At 49.7% G+C, this 20,823-nt stretch overlaps 1 protein-coding gene across 9 annotated transcripts in view; it reads left to right on the top strand.

The window, feature by feature from the left end:
• The window catches only part of NPHP4 (nephrocystin 4), a 138,086-nt gene that overhangs the window by 33,617 nt on the left and 83,646 nt on the right, over positions 1-20,823 (top strand). For 8 of the 9 annotated variants that reach the window (XR_015143326.1, XR_015143325.1, XM_086344158.1 and 5 more), the window contains exons 8-10: positions 9,076-9,212; positions 12,174-12,355; positions 13,038-13,164. Coding sequence is in view for 6 of the 9 variants with exons in the window: in XM_086344158.1 (XP_086200284.1) it covers positions 9,076-9,212; positions 12,174-12,355; positions 13,038-13,164 (446 nt within the window). In the remaining 3 variants the exon portion in view is untranslated. Of the gene's footprint in view, positions 1-9,075; positions 9,213-12,173; positions 12,356-13,037; positions 13,165-20,823 lie in introns of those variants that run through there. The other variant, XM_086344161.1, reaches the window with a different exon arrangement.

Here is a 20,823-nt window from a genome sequence, read left to right as displayed (position 1 = left end):
TCACCGCCCCTCCGCCCCATCACCCACTGGGATCGCGCAGGTATTAGGTACCCAGGTGCACACCTGCAGAAGTCAGTGGATGAGTCTTTCTGACCTGGGATTCTGAGTGTTTAAGCAGAATGTTCTTGGGGCCTGATGTGCATGCATCACCAGTGGGGGTCAGTAGAACTGCAGCTAAAGCATGAAGATACAGAAGCAGAGTGTGGACCTGCTTCTGTGTCCCTCCTGGGAGGTGCAGGAGAAGCTCAGGGGTCCAGACAGGCCCCGTGTTTGTTCTCAGCGTCTCAGGTCAGGCTGGAAGGGTAAGGGCTGCGTCATGGAGAAGAGTTCTGGATTCAAGGAGCTCGAGTCCAGCTCCCGACCCTGAGTTTGCGTTTTTGGACGAGCTGAGCCCCCTTGGCCTTCGGTTTGCCTCTGATGTGGAATGGCAGGCACTGGGGCCTTTGAGGGATGCAGGTGGTGTCTGTAAAATGGCAAAAATGGAGAACAATTTATGTTGTTGTTTAGAAACAAATGGCCAGAATGCGCTCTAGCAGGTGGGCGGGAGCTGCCTTCAGTGGGCAGGAGCTGTGCTCACTCCTCTGAGGGAGAGGGGACCAGGGCAGCCTCCCCTCCAGTCCCCAGCCCACCTGGGAGCAGAGACCCTCTTGCTCAGCCCCCATGCGCAGCCTCCCAGGCACCCAGCCTGCTTTCTGACGGTGGTTTTGTTTCTGTTACAAATTCCGCCCAGGATCTCATGGGCTTTTGTGACTCACTCTTGAAAAAGTTGTTTTGCAGGATAGTGTTTTATGGCCCTGAAGGGCCCAGGCAGGGGCTGGTGCTGGCCTCAGTGGTGGGAATCACTTGTCTAACTTGCCGAGGGCTTGGTTTTATTTTGATATCATGATGGGACTCAGCTGTTTGTTCATTTGTAAAATACCGCAGTGTGGGAGAAGTGAGTTGCTTTCACTGTTTTATTTTTTTTAATTTTTAATTGGAGGATAATTGCTTTACAATGTTGTATTAGTTTCTGCCATACAGCATTGTAAGTCAGCCATAAGTGTATACATATCCCATGCCTCTTGAGCCTCCCTCCGACTCCATCCCATCCCTCTCCGTAGTCACAGAGCACCGGACTGGGCTCCCTGTGTTACACAGCAGCTTCCCATTATCTGTTTATTTTACACATGGTAGCGGATATAGCAGTGGCACTCCAGTCCAGTACTCTTGCCTGGAAAATCCCATGGACGGAGGAGCCTGGTGGGCTGCAGGCCATGGAGTCGCTAAGAGTCGGATACGACTGAGCGACTTCACTTTCACTTTTCACTTTCACACATTGGAGAAGGAAATGGCAACCCACTCCAGTGTTCTTGCCTGGAGAATCCCAGGGATGGGGGAGCCTGGTGGGCTGCCGTCTGTGGGGTCGCACAGAGTTGGACACGACTGAAGCGACTTAGCAGCAGCAGCAGCAGCAGCAGATATATGTCAGTGCTAGGAGTGGGTTGTTTTCGATTGAAATGTGGATGGAGGTCACTGTAGGGTCACATGTGGTTTTCATAAATGTGGTAGCTGCAGGAGGTTTGGCTGGCAGGGGTGGTGAGGCGGTGCCCGGAGCACTGTGCTGGGCAGTCAGGGCAGGGGCTCACTGCTGCCCACTGCCCTGCGGGGCCCTCGTGCTGTCAGTCATCTCTCATCTCCTGCTTGGCCCGGCTCGCTGCCCTCTGCTCCCCAGGAACCCATCCTGCCCCCCTCCTGTATCTCGAGCATTGGCATGCCAACTCTGTGCTGGTGCGGGGCTGTCCCCGGGCTGACCTGCCAGCTCACTGACCCCAGCCCTGCTTCCTCATCTATTAAACTGAGCTAGGCAGAGCTTTCCCAAGAACTGACCACGTGGTGGCCCCTCTTGGCTGGTGTGTCCTCGGGCTGGCCCTCCACCTGCTGAGGTGCTTCCCCAGCCCCAAACTGCTGATGCTGCACTTCTACAAACAACATATGGGTCCCAGGCCTGAGCACCTTGTGTACTGATGGGGTTCTTCCACCAGGCTTCCCAGGCTGAGCTGACTGCCCACCCTCCGGAGGTGGGCTACGTGTCTTCTAAGTTCCTGGATAGTGACTTCGAACCCCTGTGATGAGGGAGTGACCAGGGACAGGGCCATGCTCCCTGAGGCTGCTGTGGGTCAGGGGCCAGTGTGCTACAGCTTCGATTCTGGCCCTTTGCTGAGGACAGTTAAAATGACAGAATTAATCTTTATCCAATAAATTCATAAAACTAAAAGTTTTCCCTTCCAACCTCACTCCCCAGAGATAACTGCTGCTAGTAGGTTGGTATATGCGTTTTATATACTAATTGATTCACTGACGACTCAACACGTGTTTGTAGAGTAGACCCTGTGGGCGGCAGGCCCCGTGCTGGGCTGAGGGTGCACCCCTGTGCTCACAGTACAGAGTCAGTGCATCCTTCCTGGATGAGGGCCAGCCTCAAGTCCAACCGCGGTCCTCACAGGCCATAGGAGGTGTTTCAGAGCAAACCTGGGGCTTCTCACGTGGCCCAGTGGTAAAGAACCTGCCTACCAATCAGGAGACGTGGGAGATGGAGGTTTGATCCCTGGGTTGGGAAGATTCCCCTGGAAGAGGAAGTGGCAGCCCACTCCAGTATTCTTGCCTGGGAAATCCCGTGGACAGCGGAGCCTGGAGGGCTACAGTCATGCTGAGTATGCATGCCATCTAGAGCAAATGTGGACTAGCTCAAGTTCACTTTCTGCTGCTGCTGCTACTGCTAAGTCACTTCAGTCGTGTCCGACTCTGTGTGACCCCATAAACGGCAGCCTTCCAGGCTCCCCTATCCCTGGGATTCTCCAGGCAAGAACACTGGAGTTGGGTAGTTCACTTACATTCCTGCCTAAATTGTTCCTAAATTTCGTTTACATTCTATTGCTGTTGTTGCCACGTTCTGTCTTGGGAGGTGTGTTCTGGTGAATGAAACACCCTGGGCAGGGGAGCTATATCCCTGAGAGCCTGAGGTCCTCGGGTGGGGGCGTGTTACCAAGCGCGTCCTTGAAGGATAGGATGTCTCTAGGGAGGGGTTCTCACCGTCCAGTTTTCTCTGCGCTGTGTTCGGAAGAGTCTCAGGAGAAAAGGCATCATTCAGAAGTAGGAGCAGGGCTGCTGTTGGGAGTTGCGTCTCCACCCAAAGACGTGGCAGCGGATGACTGAAAACCCACTCATTTACAGTGCATGGGGGTCAACAGTCCCTCTGCCGGGGGTCAGCCCTGCCGAGGTCCCCTGTGTCTGTGCTGGCTACTGGTGCTGGTTGAAGGAGGGAATGACCATGTCAGGCAGTGAAGCTGTGCCCGTGGGTGGTGTTGGCATGCTGGGGAAGCGCCCCAAGGCCCGAGGTGGTGAGCAGGCTCTGTTCTGGCCCCACATGACCACTCTGAGCCTCTGCCATGGCCGGTCTTCTCTGTAAAATGGGGGCATTGTGAGGACCTGCCCAGAGAGATGTGTATGGGGATCAAGTGAAATGGGTCAGTAAAGCCCTGCCCTGGCCACATGGGGTGTGTCTGGCAAGGGTGAGTGGCTGCTCCTTGGTCTGGAACCTTCTGTCTTGAGTTGAGTTGGGTTGGCTCCTTTGTCACGGCTCCCCTGTGACTGCACAGGGCATCTGGGAGGTCTGATCTGTCTTGTGTCAGAGGGCCCCTCAGAACTGTACTTTCTTTGGTTGTGGCTTCTGGAAGTTTGCAGAACAAGTCTGGCCAAGCCAGGCTCAGAACTGGGCCCCTTGCACTGGGAAAGGCAATGGGTCAGCTCTGGGTTTCCTTCTGTTTCCATCTCACCTGAAGATGGCGGGGAGGGGAGTGCTGGCTGGTGGCTGTTGTCACTGTCCCAGTGCTTGTTGACCAGGGAGTGACCTCTGGCTTGGGGGCCGCGCAGACCCTTTGAGGGAGCAGCCCTCAGGGAAGGGCACTTGTTTCCCATTCATGCTTCCATGGAAACAAGACTTGGTGTTGGGGGGCATGAGCTGGTAACCTGCTGGGGTGTATCTTTGGGGTTGGCTGATTTTGCTGCTCAGCACGGATTGTTAGGGAGAGGGTGCCAGTTGTAGTCTGTATGTCCTCCTTCCGTGGATTCAGTGGGTGCCCCCAGGATGCTCTCTGCACCAGAGGTTGGGGTGTGTCTGGGGGTTCTGGCTCCCTGGACTGAGTGATGGAAGCCCAGGTGGGAGGCAGGATGGTATGGTCTCGCTGGCGTTAAGGCTGAGAGCGCGGGGCGGCTCCGAGTGTGGGGTGGGGGGGAAGGTGGGGGTCTCGCAGGAGCACAGGGAGCTCAGGGATCACTGCCATCTCCCTCTGGGGTGGGGGTCATGGCCACCTTACCTGGAGCCCCTCCCCCCTTCTGTGACTGCCCACGGAGCCCTGGGCCACTTGACCCTGAACACCTCTTTTGGTCAAGAGTTTAATTGTGATCAAGAGCTGAGGGGTTGTTTGGTAACCAGCATATGAGCTGTCTGGGCTCTAAAGCAGCGAGCACACGACAGCGACAGGGTCCTGTGGATCAAGGTCACAGAAGACAGCGGTTGTGTGTTAAAAACGCTGAAATCACTGGAGGGGAATGTGTCCTACCCTATGATGTAGACACATGAATTAACTTGCAGAATGTGAATGATATGCAGTCTGCAAAAATAAGGGGGTGACAGGCTTCCTTTATGTGTCCCCCCTTCCCTCTGCTCCCTCTCTGCACCCTCACCTCCTGATGCTCTGGTCCTGCCAGCATTACCCCTTCCCCCACTCAGCTCCCAGAGGGACCCGCTGCCTGGCCATTTTCTGCTGTGTTCCCTGAAATCCTGCATAGATGATTCATGTGCTTCCTATGGGTGGAGGCACCTTGAGTTCCTGCCTATTGCTGGGAGAGGGGTCCCTTTCCCATGCCCGCCTCCCCTCTGGGCTCCCCCTCTCTCCTTCTGTCTCTGACTGAGGCTCCCACCTCAGGATGTGCTTCGGACACTCACTTGACCATTTTATGAAAGGTTGCACTTTGTATATTTCTGCATGTTTTTTAACATCATGGTAAAATACACATGTCATAAAATGTGTTTTTCTAACTATTTTTCAACACGTGGTTCAGAAGCATTAAGCACATTCACATCGTTGAGCAACCCCGCGTCTCCAGAACGCTCTCATCTTGCAGAACTAGACTCTGCAGACACGCTAACTCCCCACCCCTGCCCCAGCCCCTGGCAGCCCCCATTCTACGTTCTGTCTTGGAATTTGATGACTTTGGGCACCTCATATAAATGGAATTATGCTGTACTTGTCTTTTTGTGACTGGCTCATCTCACTCAGCATAATGTCATCAAGTTTCATCCATGTTGTAACATGCGTCAGTGTCTCCTTCCTCTTCTAAAGTGAAAGTGAAAGTGTGAGTCGCTCAGTCATGTCCAACTCTCTGCAACCCTATGGCCTGTGGCCCGCCAGGCTCCTCTGTCCATGGGATTCTCCAGGCAAGAATACTGGAGTGGGCTGTCACTCTCTTCTCCAGGAGATCTTCCCACCCAGGGATTGAACCTGGGTGTCCTGCATTTCAGGTGGATTCTTTGCCTCCTGAGCCACCAGGGAAGGATGATACTGTGTTGTGTGGATGGACCACAGTTTGTTTGTCTTTCTTTCATTTCCTGATGGGCATTGGGTGTTTCCACCTTTTGTCTACTGTGAATAAGGATAGCTGTACTTTTAAATTGGGTCTGATTCATCAACTGACCTGCTTTAAACACTTAAAAATATGATGAAAGGAGTACATAAACTTTCTCAGAAGTATCAAACCTTAGTGTGTATTTGTGATGGGAAAGGTATAGAAAACCATAAAAAGGGGAATAAAGTAATATGTGATTACTGTCTACAGATGTACATGTATAGGCCACCATCAAAAAGTACAAATGATAAATGCTGGAGAAGATATGAGAAAAGGGAGCCCTCTTATACTGTTGGTGAGAACGTAAATTAATGCGGCCACTGTGGAAAACAGTATGGAGGTTCCTCAGAAAACTAAAAATAGAGTTGCCACATGATCTGGAAATCCCACTCCTGGGCGTATGTCTGGAAAACACGAAAACTCTAGTTGGAAAGGATACATCACCCCAGTGTTCATTGCAGCACTATTTACAATAGCCAAGACATGGAAGTAAGCTAAATGTCCATCAAGAGATGAATGGATAAAGAAGACATGGTATAAAAAAATACAATGGGATATTACTCAGCCATAAAAAGGATGAAATAATGCCATTTGCAGCAACATGGATGGACCTAGAGATGATCACACCAAGTGACGTAGATCAGAGAAAGACGAATGTCATGTGACTTTTCTTATATGTGAAATCAAACAAAATGATACAAATGAACTTGTTTACAAAACAGAAATAGACTCACAGACATAGAAAACAGACTTATGGTTAGCAGAGGGGAAAGCTGGGGGAGGGATAAATTGGGAATTTGGGATCAAAAAATACACACTACTATATATAAAATAGATAAACAACAAGGACCTACTATGCAGACTAGGAAACTTCAATATCTTGAGATAATGTATAATGGAAAAGAATCCGAAAAAGAATATATATATCTGAATCACCTTGCTGTGATTCAGATATATGTATTGAATCACAGTGAATTACTCTGAAAACACTGAAAATCAATTATACTTCAGTTAAAAAAAACCAAACAAGAACAGAGTACTACTCCAAGAAAAAAGATAAATGTGTATACATGCAAATGTATCAGTTCAGTTCAATCACTCAGTTGTATCTGACTCCTTGTGACCCCATGGACTACAGCACACCAGGCTTCCCTGTCAGTGACCAACTCCCAGACCTTGCTCAAACTCATGTTCATCGAGTCAGTGATGCCATCCAACCATCTCATCCTCTGTCATCCCCTTCTGTTGGTGATGCTATACAACCATCTCATCCTCTGCCATTCCCTTCTCCTTCTGTCTTCAATCTTTCCCAGCATCAAGGTCTTTTCCAGCGAGTAAGTTCATCACGTCGGGTGGTCAAAGTATTGTAGCTTCAGCTTCAGCATCAGTCCTTCCAGTGAATATTCTGGACTGATTTATTTCCTGGTTTGATCTCCTTGCAGTCCAAAGGACTCTCAAGAGTCTTCTCCAATACCATAGTTCAAATGCATCAATTCTTTGGCACTCAGCTTTCTTTATGGTCCAACTCTCACATCCATACATGACTACTGAAAAAACCATAGCTTTTAGACCTTTGTCGGCAAAGTGATGTCTCAAAATGCATGTATTTTAAGTAATCTTGTCATCAAATGGACTAATAATATGCAGTTTTATATGTTGTTATATGTTGTTCTTTTCACCTACAATGTCATGATTATTTTTGATTATTAAATATTCTTTTTTGTTTGTTTTTATTTCCTTCTTTCTTTTTTTGTTTTTTGATTTCCTTTTAAATAATCTCTGACAATATGATTTTTTTCTCATTTTATATGGATGAGCAAGAGATTATTTAACATTCTCATATTCTTGAACATCTGGTGGTTTCTTACTTTTGTCTGTTATAAATAATGTTCTAATGAGTATTCTTGCAAATAAAGCTTTGCTTCCATCTTTGATTATTTAGAGTCAGACACGACTGAGTGACTGATCTCTTAACTCTTGATTATTTTGCTAAATAGATTCAAAAATGGCATCGCTGGGGCAGAAGGTGGATATGGATTTCTTTTTCAAAGGTTAAGTTTTTTGATTTGTGTTGAGATATAGCCGATTAGCCATGCTGTGGCAGTTTCAGTGAACAGTGAAGGGACTCAGCCACACGCACACACATATCCATGCTCTCCCACACCCCCTCCATTCAGGGTGCCACGTGGCATTGAGCAGAGTTTCCTGTGCTCTGCAGTAGGTCCTTGTTGGTTATGGATAGGTATGTTTTTAAGGCTCTTGATGCACTTTAAGTTACAGAGACAACTGCCTCTCAGCTGCACTGACTGATAACCTTCCAGTAAGATAGTGTTCTTTCTGGCATAGTTTGATCGGCACTGCGTCTCACATCAATGTTTTTTTTAAGCTTTGGAATTGGGCTTTTAAAAATCTAAGACCGTGTACCTCAATATTTAAATAATCATAAAAGTTTAGGAAGAGTCAGAGAAGACCAAACCAGAGTGATGACACAGATGGGGATGTAGAGGGGCAGACGCCCCCTGGGGGTGTGTTTGTGGGGACTGGCTTTGCCTTCTTCTTACTGGTGGTGGTCTTTGTTCCAGGGCCTGTGGAGAAGCCTCTCCAAACAGGTGTGATGCTCCGCTCTCGAGGCTGGGTTTCCACTCACCTGCTCGGCGTGGGCGCTGGGCTGAATGCCACGGGCCACCCTCCCTTTCTGTCCTCACCCTCATGGAGCTCATGGTCTCTGTGCTTCTTGATAGGGATGGGACTTCCCTCTCATCTTCGCAGCCCAGCGTTTGTTTCTGCTTATCGTGGCTCCATGGTCACACGTGTGTCTGAGTGTTTCGACATGGTTCAGGGTGTCGTTTCTGTCATTGAGTTGCTCGGTCGTTTCTGACTGTAGCCTGCCAGGCTCCTCTGTCCATGGGATTTCCCAGGGAAGAATATTGGAGCGGGTTGCCATTTCCTCCTCCAAGGGGATCTTTCCCACCCAGGGATCGAATCCGTGTCTCTTGCATCTCCTGCATTGCAGGTGGATTCTTTATTGCTGAGCCATTGGGGAAGCCCATAGTTCAGGGTATAAGGAAATGAGAAATGACACAGTTGGCTGTGCTCTCGCTGGACAGGAAGCCGTGGGGAAGGGAACAGATGTCACCCTGCCTCTGGCAGCCTGTGTGCCCTAGATAGCTGAGTTAGGAAATTTGTTCCTGGAGGACGTTTGGGGAGGAATTTGGACCAAATGAAATTTGCAGTCATTTGATCTGTTTAGTATCTGGGCTTGGGCTGACAGGGGCTCTGGCTCTGAGTCCGTCCGAGCGATGCCTACGCCTTCTTCTCAGTGCTCAGCCCTTGGCCTGAAGCCCTGTGGGTGAAAGGGCCCTCCGGCGGTTGTGTTTCCACGGGTCATCCATCTGAGCCTCTCGTGTCCAGGAGATGCCCTCCGGAAGCCCCGCCTGCAGAAGCCTCTGACGTGCTACCTGGATGATCTGTTCTTCACGCTGTATCCCTCGCTGGAGAAGTTCGAGGAGGAGCTTCTGGAACTCGTGATCAGCGATTGCTTCCGGGAGGTACAGTCCAGGGTTGGGGAGTTTAGTCTGAACAGTGAGGAGGGAACAGCAGGCAGACTGGGAGATGCCGGCCTCCTGAGCCCCCGATGTGGGCGGTCACAGTGATGCCCCTGTTTCTGTCTTCTTGTCTCCTTGTGCCTAAAGAGGGCCACTAGCCCATTGTCAACTTCACTGCTGAGAGAGTGCTGTTAACCGGAGACATTAATTAACATTCATTTTGACGTATCTTAGGGGCTTCCCTTGTGGTGCAGTGGTAAAGAATTAACCTGCCCATGCAGAAGATGTGAGTTTGATCCCTGGGTCAGGAAGATCCCCTGGAGTAGGAAACGGCAACCCACTCTAATATTCTTGCCTGGGAAATCCCATGGACAGATGAGCCTGGCGGGCTACAGTCTGTAGAGTCACAAAGAGTCGGACACAACTGAGCGACTAACACACACACACACACACACACATTAATGTATCTTATCTGTGTGTCAGTTGCTCAGTCCTGTACAACTCTATGCAGTCCCATGGACTGTAGCCCACCAGGCTCCTCTTTCCATGGGATTCTCCAGGCCAGAATATTGGAGTAGATTGCCGTGCTCTCCTCCAGGGGATCTTCCCAACTCAGGGATTGAACCTGGGTCTCCTGCATTGCAGGTGGACTCTACTGTCTGAGCAACCAGGGAAGACCTAATGTTTCTTAATCAGTCTTCATTTAAAAGTAAATTAAATCACCAAACGAGCTTAGGGAAACCTGTAAAATAGTCTACATTTACAAGGGACATTTTCAGAGTATATGAAGATATTTCCAAGGAGATGACTATAAATTGCAACCACTTTGGTTCACTGAAGTGGTTTTCTGGGAGGGGCACTCCCCCAGGCACTGCCCAGGTCTGCCTGCCTGCATGACACCTGGTCCCTACATGGGCCCTTGTACACATGGCCCACTTTCCTGCATATTCCTTATCTGGATCCTTGGCACAACCCCTCTCAGGCTTCAGTCTCAGATCTGCCATCCTGCCCAGCTGCCCTGCCAGAGCTGCGGGCAGCGCCCCCATCCCCCTGCCCAGCGAGCTCTCTGGAGCGTCACTCTGCTTTGTTTCTCTGGGTGCTTGGCTGTGGAGAGGACCTGGTACCCTTTGCCTGTTAACTGGGGGATGCCAGTCCTTGTCTGGAGTATTTGCACCAGGAGGACACTGCACAGCGCTGCACCTGATGTGCCCCAGCAGTTGGCATGTTGTTTAGTCACTAAGTTGTGTCTGACTCTGCGACCCCATGGACTGCAGCATGCTAGGCTCCCCTGTCCTTCAGCATCTCCTGGAGTTTGCTCACATTCATGTCCATTGAGTTGTTATTTGTAAGAATGAATGATTCAGTCACCTGGTGCCCATCCTGAAGTTAGCAAATTATGAAGCTTGCAAATGATTAATTGCATGCACACACAAATATGTGTTCATGTATGAATAAGGTGGAATATTTTAAAATATGGACTCTTTTTTTCCTGCTGTCTACCCACACTACTCTAATATTTTGGCCACCTGATGTGAAGAGCCAACTCATTGGAAAAGACCCTGATGCTGGGAAAGATTGAAGGCAGGAGAAGAAGGGGGAGATAGAGGATGAGATGGTTGGATGGCATCACCAACTCAATGGACATGAATTTAAGAAATGCCAGGAGATGGTGAAGGGCAAGGAAGCCTGGCATGCTGTAGTTCATGGGGTCACAAAGAGTCAGATATGACTTAGCAACTGAACAACAACAACCCGTTCTTGAAAATGTAGCTCCATGTAACATAGTCCCACAAGAAACAGAAATGCTAAGCAGAGAATTGAAACAACTGCAAACTTTTTCTTGGTGTAGTTCCTGCTGTTTTCCCATTGCTCAGAGTAGATTGTCTGTGACTACTGAGATGTTTAAGGGTATCATTGTTGAATTTTATATGTTCCCATAAAGATCACTTTATTACATATTTCTACTCTCTTTGTATTTTTGTTCCCATTCAGTCGGAAGATACTGTTTCTGCCCCCGTTTTATTCTCATTACTCAAAGACTAATGGGCTGCATTTAGGTCAGTTCAGCATGATTAATGAGCAATGAAGAAAACTCAAAAATTCAGGGATCATTTTGCACCAATCCCATAATTTAATAAACAATAATAGCCTGGAGGAATATCCTTGCCCATTTTTTAGCATGCCTGTACATTTTTTGTTAAGATGAAACACTTTAATATCCAGAGATCACTTTGGGGCAGATTCCATTTTTATTGGGTTATGATTACTGCTGCCCCATCCACCCCAAGTCTCAGGTGTCTGAGTCGGGGGAGGGCAGAGGTGTTGACACTCTCTGTGTTCAGCCTCTAGGCACCTCCATCATTGCCTGCCCTTGACTCTGGGGGCCTGTACACCCCAGAGCTCTGGATTCTGTTGGAGGAGCCGAGTCCCCTTGTTGCTAGTTTGCTGCACCTTGAGAATCATAGCGCAGCCTTGGAAAGTGAGAGTTAGCTGATTTGGGAATCTAGGGGGTGATTCCTGTACAAGGTGATGCTATTTGAGGAACCCCCAAAGTACCAAGAAAGTGCCCGAAGGCCAACCCACCCTGATTGGATAGTGCTTTACTAAGCTCCTTGGGTGGGCTTCCCTGGTGGCTCAGATGGTGAAGGATCCACCTGCAACGCAGGTGACCCAGGTTTGATCCCTGGATTGGGAAGATGCCCTGGAGAAAGGAATGGCAACCCACTCCAGTATTCTTGCCTGGGAAATCCCATGGACAGAGGAGCCTGTTGGGCTGCAGTCCGTGGGATTGCGAAGAGTTGGACACGACTGAGCAGCTAACACTATCATATTTTCACTAAGCTCCATCTGGTCTGGAAGGCCTGACACCTCTGGTTTTGTCTCCCTGGCGGCCTCTCCGCTGGGGGCTTTCCTGGCAAGCTCCCGCCCCTGCTCTGCGCCGGCCTCACTCTGTGCTCTTCCTAGGCGGGCAGCCCGCTGGACGTCGGCGCCCTGGAGATCCTGGAGCGGCGCCTGTGCGTGGGCGTGCACAATGGGTTGGGCTTCGTGCAGCGGCCGCAGGTCCTCGTGCTGGTGCCCGAGCTGGAGGTGGCCTTGACACGCTCTGCCAGCTTCAGCCGGAAGGTCGGCTCCTCTTCCAAGGCCAGGTATCTCCCCTGAGGCCCCAGGTCCAGCCCCCTGTGGAGTTGAGCGTCGGGGGTGGGCACCCAACCAGGGATCAGAGTGAAAGGCCATCACTCTTGCACGTGAGGGATGCGCTCTCCCACCTGGGTCCTTCCCCGGTGCTGCTTCCTACTCCGTCACAGCATCACAGCAGACCTCAGCATCCTGCAGTTGGAAAGATCCTGTTTTTGTGCCTTGATGGTTTTGGGGTTAGTGTTACAGATGCTTCCAGCTGTGGAGCCCCCACATGGTTCCCTCCAGAAGTTCCTGTGACCCTCACGTGACAGGGAACCAGAGGGCAGGAAGTTCTGCCACTAGGTTCAGTCCTGGGCTCCTCAGATCACCATCAGAGACATCTCCCAGGGGTGCCACACGTGAGGCTGGGCAGAAGCCGGCCTTGGAGGGGGCACTTCCCTGGAGACTCTCCGTCCTCCCATCCCCAGTGCTGGCAGTTTGGCTAAGTATTGATTGCGGCATCTACAACACGCTCTGGTTTGGGACATTACCTTGGTGGCCAAACGCCCAGAAGAGCACAGGGACACTGCTCAGGAGGACTCTTGCAGCAGCAACACCAGGGGCCCCAGGGCCTGAGCTAATGAGGGGTGTTGGGTGCCGGGCAGTGGGAGCCACTGCCTGACTCACCCCTTCTCTATGTTCTCGGCCCAGCTCTGGAAACCAGGCGCTGGTCTTGAGAAGCCGTCTCCGACTCCCTGAGATGGTCCGTCACCCCGCGTTCGCCATTGTCTTCCAGCTGGAGTACGTGTTTAACAGCCCCTCGGGGGCGGACGGCAATGTAAGAACCACTGGGTTCCCACCCAGCGATGGGCTGCATGCACGGAGGATAAGCATAGTTACCATTAATGTTCTTTTGGTTAAAAGCAGTGTAATTATTATTAACGGTATGGATAACAAGCATGGAATGTGACTAGAAATCACTTCTTTCTGGTGATAGCTCTGTATGGAAACAGTATGTTCTGCTGGCAGATGGTGTGAATACTTCAGAAGGCAGCAGGCTTCATGATAGCATTAATTCTAATTATTAAATCAATAATTATTTTGAAAAATGAGGCCATTTTAGGGCATTTTTCAAATGGTACGAAGTGTAGCAAAGCTTGAATCTGCACAAGAGATGGATATTTTCTTTGAGTGGACTTTGTACGTGCCTGTCTCAGAACCAAGAGCAAGAATTTATAGGATTCAGTTGGAGAAAAGGTTGCAAAGAGACATCATTTACATCATTGATACAGATTTTTTGGAAAATCCAAACCATGCTATTCTTAAGATTCAGGTTTTTGTTTGAAAAAGCAAATATCATTATTTATTTATTTAAAAAAATTTTTAAAACTTTGACATTGGAGTATAGTTGATTAACCATGTTGTGATAACTCCAGTTGGACATTGAAGGGACTCAACCATACACATACATGTATCCGTTCTCCCCCAAACTCCCCTCCATCCAGCCTGCCACGTAACACTGAGCAAAGTTCCCTGTGCTATACAGTAGGTCCTTGTTGGTTTTCCATTTTAAATATAGCAGTGTGTACGTATCCATCCCAAGCTCCCTAACTCTTCCCTCCATTCTTCCCCTCTGGCAACCATAAGTTCATCCTCTGAGTCTGTTTCTGTTTTGTAATTAAGTTCATTTGTATCATTTCTTTTTAGATTCCACATATAAGGGATGTCATATGATATTTATCTTTTCCTTCTCTAACTTACTTCGCTCTAGTATGACAACCTCTAGGTCCATCCGTGTGGCTACTAGTGGTATTATTTCAGTCTTTTTATGGATGAGTAGTATTCCATTGGAAAAGACTCTGATGCTGGGAGGGATTGGGGGCAGGAGGAAAAGGGGACGACAGAGGATGAGATGGCTGGATGGCATCATCGATTCGATGGACGTGAGTCTGAGTGAACTCTGGGAGTTGGTGATGGACAGGGAGGCCTGGCGTGCTGCGATTCATGGGGTCGCAAAGAGTCGGACACGACTGAGCGACTGAACTGAGCTGAACTGAACTGAGTATTCCATTGTATATATGTACCACATCTTCTTTATCCATTCCTCTGCCAATGGACGTTTATGCTGCTTCCTTGTCTTGGCTATTGTAAATAGTCCCTCAAAGAACACTGGTGTGCATATGTCCTTTTGGACTAAGTTTTTCTCTGGGTGTATGCCCAGGAGTGGGAATGCAGGGTCGTATGGTAGTGGTAGTAGTGGTAGTCGCTCAGTTGTGTCCAACTTTTTGCGACCCCAAGGACTGCAGCCCACCAGGCTCCTCTGTCCATGGGATTCTCCAGGCAAGAATACTAGAGTGGGTAGCCATTCCCTTCTCCAGGGTATCTCTCTGACCGAGTTCAGAGATTGAACTCGGCTCTCCTGCATTGCAGGCAGATACTTTACTATCTGAGCCACCAGGGAAATGTGTGGTAGCTCTACTGAAAAAGAAAAGATCATTTAACAAGCAAATTAAGAATAAAAAAGGCCACAAGATGCCTTCTGTGGTGGTCAGTCTGCTTGCATCACTGTGCAGCTGATGGAAAAACAGGGGACAGAGGGTGATTCTGGGGGGCCTTCAGAAGGAGAATGGGGTGTTGGCACAGCTGCCATGTTAGTTCCTGGTCTCCTCTGATGTCTGTTCCCTGTCGTGTATCAGGTGAGCTGACCCAGAGGCAGGTGTTCTGAGTGCAGCCGAACGAGTGATCTCCGTTGTTCTCACAAAGCTGTTGTTTCCAGCTCTGCTTTTCTTTCTTTGTTTCCAGAAGTTTCAGCCAAAATGCAACTCTGTGCAGATAAGCTTGTCTGCATGGGATGGGCAGAATGGGCTTAGGGTGGGACTACAGCAGGAGGGAGGGGTTTCAGGCCCTTCCCCACCCTGGGGAGGTGCAGGGTACCCTTGCTGTCTTGGGCATGAGCTGGGGCCCGATGCAGACGGAACCCCTGGAGGAGCAGCAGGACTGGTGCCTCCATGGGGGTCTCCATGTCGCTTGCCACTCATTTACATGTAGATAGTGTCTCCTCGAGAATATTAATTATGATCCACTTGCTATTATAAAGTCCACATGCTGAAACTGATACGACTTACCTGACACTTGATTATTATTATTTTTTAGCTCTTCATTGAAATGCTCACTGGCTGGCAGGTGGGTCCGCCACGCGTTGTTGCTTCGTGGAGCTCTTAGAATGTGGCTTGTAATAGCTCATCAATTCTTTTTGATGTGGAGGTTTATCTTAACATGGAATATTGGATTCCATTTTACTGTCATCAAGTGTACTTTCTTCAGTGTAATCTGGAGAGGAAATGTTCTGGCGTCTGAAATGATTTTCTGCACAAATTACTTGCTGCGTGAAGCAGCGAGTACGGGGTTAGCATTCCGGTGGTGAGCGCTGACTCAGGCATTCCCGTCACGACCAAACTTAGATGTAGCTGAGAAGACAGCCCTGCTGCTGCTGGCCTGGGCTCTCGTTCCCTCCCCTAGGCGTGTCCCCAGAGGGGACGTGGCCGTGGGGGCTCCTGCAAGGTCAGGGCTCGGCCTTGGAGGGGGCGGGTCGCTGCCGGCTTGCTCCTGCTTCTCCTCAGAGTCCATAATGGAGTGTGTTTTCGGGTGCATTCAGCCTGCAAATCCCTTTTTCCCTTTCCTTTCATTTTAAAAAGCTCTGAGGACATTCCAACTGTCAACAAAAGCAGTGTTGTTGTTCAGTTGCTAAGTCGTGTCCGACTCTGTGACCCCCTGGACTGCAGCAGCACGCCAGGCTGTTCTGTCCTTCACTTATCTCCCGGAGTTTGCTCAGATTCATGTCCATTGAATCGGTGATGCCATCCAACCATCCCACTCTCTGCTGCCCTCTTTTACTCTTGCCTTCAGTCTTTCCCTGGTGGCTCAGATGGTAAAGCGTCTGCCTACAATGCGGGAGACCCGGGTTCGATCCCTGTGTCGGGAAGATCCCCTGGAGAAGGAAATGGCAACCCAGTCCAGTACTCTTGCCTGGAAAATCCTATGGATGGAGGAACCTGGTAGGCTATAGTTCATGGGGTCGCAAAGAGTCAGACACGACTGAGCGACTTCACTATCACTATCAGTCTTTCCCAGCATCAGGGTCTTTTCCAATGAGTCGGCTCTTTGCATCAGGTGGCCAAAGTACTGGAGCTTCAGCATCAGTATGATTTTGTGGGGAACACAGACATTCAGTCCATGACATCACGTAAATGCTAAAACATGTTTTGATGTAGTTAAATGTATCGGTCTCTTCTTCTCTTGCATCTGGATTTTGAGTCGTAGTAAAAAAGCCTTTCCTTACTCCTGTAGAAGAATTCATCCATGTCTTCTCCTAGTAGGGGTACAGTTTCCATTTTTATGTTTAGGTCGCCTTTGTGGTGTGAGGAATAGGTCTAATTTCATCTTTGTACAGTGGCCGTCCAGTTGTAGCATCAAGTAAGTTGATGCTACTTATTATAAGTCCTTTGGGCCCAGTGACTTTAGCCTCTTTCAGTCATACATGAGATCTCTGTTTACACTTGGAGGAGGAAATGGCTGCTCACTCCATTACTCTTGCCTGGAGAATCTCATGGACAGAGGAGCCTGGCAGCTATAGTCCGTGGGGTCACAAAGAGTCGGGCACAACTGAGGGACTGAGCACGCACACACTCCCCTGCTCCTAGAGCACTGTTCTGCCCGGGGCCGCTCTGTCTGTTCTGTGCTGGGAGCATAGTGTAGTGGTGGGGGCCCTGCGGCTGTGGCCGCTCAGTGGTGCAGCAACCTGCAGCCCCTCCCCTTTATGACTCCTGTAGCTCTGCCTGCATTTGCTTTTCCCGAGGAATCTCAGTATCAACAGGTCTAGCTCCATAAAGAGAGTTTATTGGTGTTTTTGGGGGTGCATTAAATTTATTAATTAACTAGAGAGAATTGACGTGTTGTGGAAGTTGTGATGTTGTAACTGGGAAGAAGGGAAGTCTTTCTGCTTGTCCACTTCTGTTTTTGTGTCTTTTGGGGGTGATTTTAAAATAGGATTGTTTGTGCCCAGTTGTGTCTTACTCTTTGCAACCCTATGGACTGTAGCCTGCCAGGCTCCTCTGTCCATAGGATTTCCCAGGCACGAATACTGGAGTGGGTAGCCATTCCCATCTCTAGGGGACCTTCCCAACCTGGGGATCAAACCTGTGTCTTGTGCATTGGCAGGCAGATTCTTTACCACTAGTGTGGCCTGGGAAGCCCCCATATGGGTTTACAGTGTAGATTTTAAACAGCTTGAATAGCTCTTACTAAGTTTATTCACAGATATTTAATTTTTGTGCTGCTGTTTTAAGTGGAATTTTCTCTCTCACGTATTCTAACTTAACACCAAGAGTTTTCTTTTTGTGTATAGTCATTAAACAGTTTTTTTTTTTTTTAACCAGCACTTTCTATAGCTTTTGTCATATACCTCACTGTTTTTTATTTTTTTAAATATTTGTTTATTTGGCTGTGCTGAGTCCTAGTTGCAAATGTGGGATCTTTAGTTGTGACATGTGGGACCTAGTTCCCTGACCAGGGATGGAACCTGGGCCTCCTTGTGCTGGGAGTGTGGAGTCTTAGCCACTGGACCACGGGGGAAACCCCCTTCACTGTTTTTTAAGTTACACTTTATTTTGACGTCATTACGGATTCACATGCAGTTGTCAGAAATAAGCAGAGTGACCCTGCGTCCCTTTTCCAGTCGGCCCCGCTGGTACAGCTGTCTTTTGGCATTAAGTCCAGGTGGCCCACTTCTTCTTTCAGGTCTTGCCTGCTCTTCACGGCCTCTGGCTGGCTGACCTTGGGGCTGCTCCCCTCGACCTTCTCCTCTGTGTCCCCCACGCCTGCTCTGTGTGTTTCTGTGTTGTCCACTCCCCTCTCACTGTGCTCAGAATTTCTTGGTGCTCTAGGGGTGGCGTGCTCTAGGCTGTGGGCAGCTTCAATTCTTCCCCCAGTGCAGGCCTTCTCCCGAGACCCCTAGGAGCCTTTCATAGAAAAACTAGGCCTGGCTTTCATTCCCAGGGGTAGCTGCTACACCTCCATCCCAGGCGGTGGAGTTCCCTGCACTGAGGTCACAGCCCCGTAGAGTAGAGGGGCCACGCCCATGGGAAGGGGTGCCAGGTCGCCAAGCCTGAGCCGCATTGTCACTGGCTCTGTAGGACCCAGTGGGAGGTACGGGGAGGGAAGCAGACCCAGGCAAGGGTTCTCTGGAGAAGCAAATGCAAAGGCCCTGGGGTAGCCACATGCTGGTCTCTGGGCTGCAGACTCTGAAGGGCAAGAGGTTGCCCACCTATCTACATCACCACTCCCAGCCCCACTCATGATGGTTTCCTTGTTGCTCCTTTCAAGCTTTGTTGATAGCTTTTTTTCCAAAGAGGACTGGAGTGTTACGAGTCCTTTAGCCAGCATACAGAGTAATTCTAGGTTGTAGAACTTCCTTAAAACCATACCCCATTGTTTTTCATTGCACATGTGTATGTTTAAAAGTAATTACTGTACTCCGTAGAAGGAAATGAAAATATTGCCTGCCAAGTGATTACTGTGCTTTTAAGTGACTCTGCGTATACTGTGTCGTATATGAGCAGATTAAACGACTTTAATTACACGTCCTTGGGTTTCCTTTCCCAGCCTGGATGTGTGGGGAGGAAATTATTCTGCAGCAGCTGCTGAGTTCACTATGTGTCTAGTTGGGAAAAGGTTTTGGCGTATAATCAATCCATTTCTGGAAGGAAAGACTTCGGGCTGATGGTATGTGGTCAGTGAGCCTTCTCTTTGCCTGCTGGTCCTGGGGGCCTTGTGCTCCTTGGCAGGAAGGAGGACAGAAACCCTGGTCCTAAGTGCCCGTTTCTTTTCTAACTCTGCCCCTTGGATGGGTTTCAGGGTCTCAGGCCCTGTGAAGTTCTCAGTGGTCAGGCACCCAGGGTGCTATAAGGAGCACATGAAAACAGCCACCTTAACCTTAGGTGTTGCTCGTGGCCCAGCCCTGAGACTCCAGAGCTGCCAGCTGCCCATGTGGGCCAGCCTGGCTTCCATGCGGATGGAAGCATCTTGGTCTGTGCTGCCAGGGTCAGGCCTGGGCCCACCCTCTGTGGGTGGCTGCAACCCCTCTGGGGTTGGCATTTGTGAGCTGTGAGGAGGGTCACATGGGCATGTGGTGGACACCCCAGAAGGGGCCTGTGCCCACCTGGGCCAGGCTGCCTTCTGCCCGGCTCCTCTATCTGTCCCAAGGTTCCTAAATCTCTCTCTGTCTCTCAGCTCCCTTATCCCCCGCCTCCCATCCTGTGATGGGCCTGCTGCTGGGGATGTTTGGACACCTTCTCACATCGCAGTTTGCTTTTCTTGTTTGTGTTCATCACGGGCCCTGGTGTAGCTGCCCCCATTGAGGGGGGCCAATTCTGTCTCTGGAGGTGGCCTCAGGCCAGGGGAACCCCCACCTATGGGTGCCCCATCACCTCTGCAGTGTGTTTCTGGGCTTTGGGCTGTAGTACCCAGAGTTGGCATGGAGGGGGCTCAGGAGGTGACATGGGGCCCCACCAGGAGGAAAAAGTTCTCATTGAAGATCTAGACAAAAGTCAACCTTATGAAACATCCAGATATGTTTACCTGCCTCGAGGGGAGTTCTGAGCTGGTCTGGGGACAGAGGCCAAGGGGAGCCCCTCCCTCAGTCTCCTGGGGTGGCCTGAACAGACTGCCCTGAATGACTTGGCTTAAAACAGCAGACATCTATTCTCTCACAGTCCTGGATCCAGAATTGATTCCATTTGGCTGAAATCGAGACATCGGGAGGGGCTTGCTCCTTCCAAAGGCTCCAGGGAGCATCCCTCCTGCCTCTCCTAGGTTTCATTCCTGGGCTTCGACTGCATCGCTCCAGCCTCTGCTTCTGTCTTCACGTGGCCTTCCATCTGTGCGTCTCCCTCTGTTCTTCTGTCTCAGGTCTCTCTCTGTCCTACTCTTGTACAAACACCTGTCACTGGGTTTAGGGCCTCCCTGGATCATTAGGTCTCATCATCTCATGGCACTCAGTTACCTCTGCATGGACCTTTTCTCTGAATAAGGTCACAGTCACAGAGTCCAGGGATTGGGGAGCGGACATGCATTTTGGGGGCCACCATTCAGTCTATTCTGGGGAGCCTGGGTTGCAGCATCTCCAGGGGTCAAGTGTCTGTGTTCTGTGTGCCCCGTGCCTGGTGGATGTCAGCATGCACTTCTGTTCCATGGCAAACCTGACTGGTGATCCAAGTGTATTCCTTTGGCCTTTTGTGTGTTGTCTCCTATTGTAACTGAAAATGTGAATGGGAACAATTCAATGTGTGTGTGGTTTTTTTTTTTTTTACAATTTGGATGAAGTCAAACCCACTTTGACAGAATAAGATACTTTAAAGTAACAGATCTGATCTCACCCACTAGATTCACAGACAGGAGGAGGTTTGTCACATTGACGGATGAAATACTGCTCTTGCTCTGC

Source organism: Bos grunniens, chromosome 16, assembly GCF_055505025.1.
Source record: "Bos grunniens cultivar Pamir isolate PY7600 chromosome 16, Bosgru_T2T1.0, whole genome shotgun sequence".
Lineage (NCBI taxonomy): Eukaryota > Metazoa > Chordata > Mammalia > Artiodactyla > Bovidae > Bos > Bos grunniens.
The sequence above is the reverse complement of the archived record's forward strand: the minus strand, read 5'-3'. Positions and strand labels throughout refer to the sequence as shown.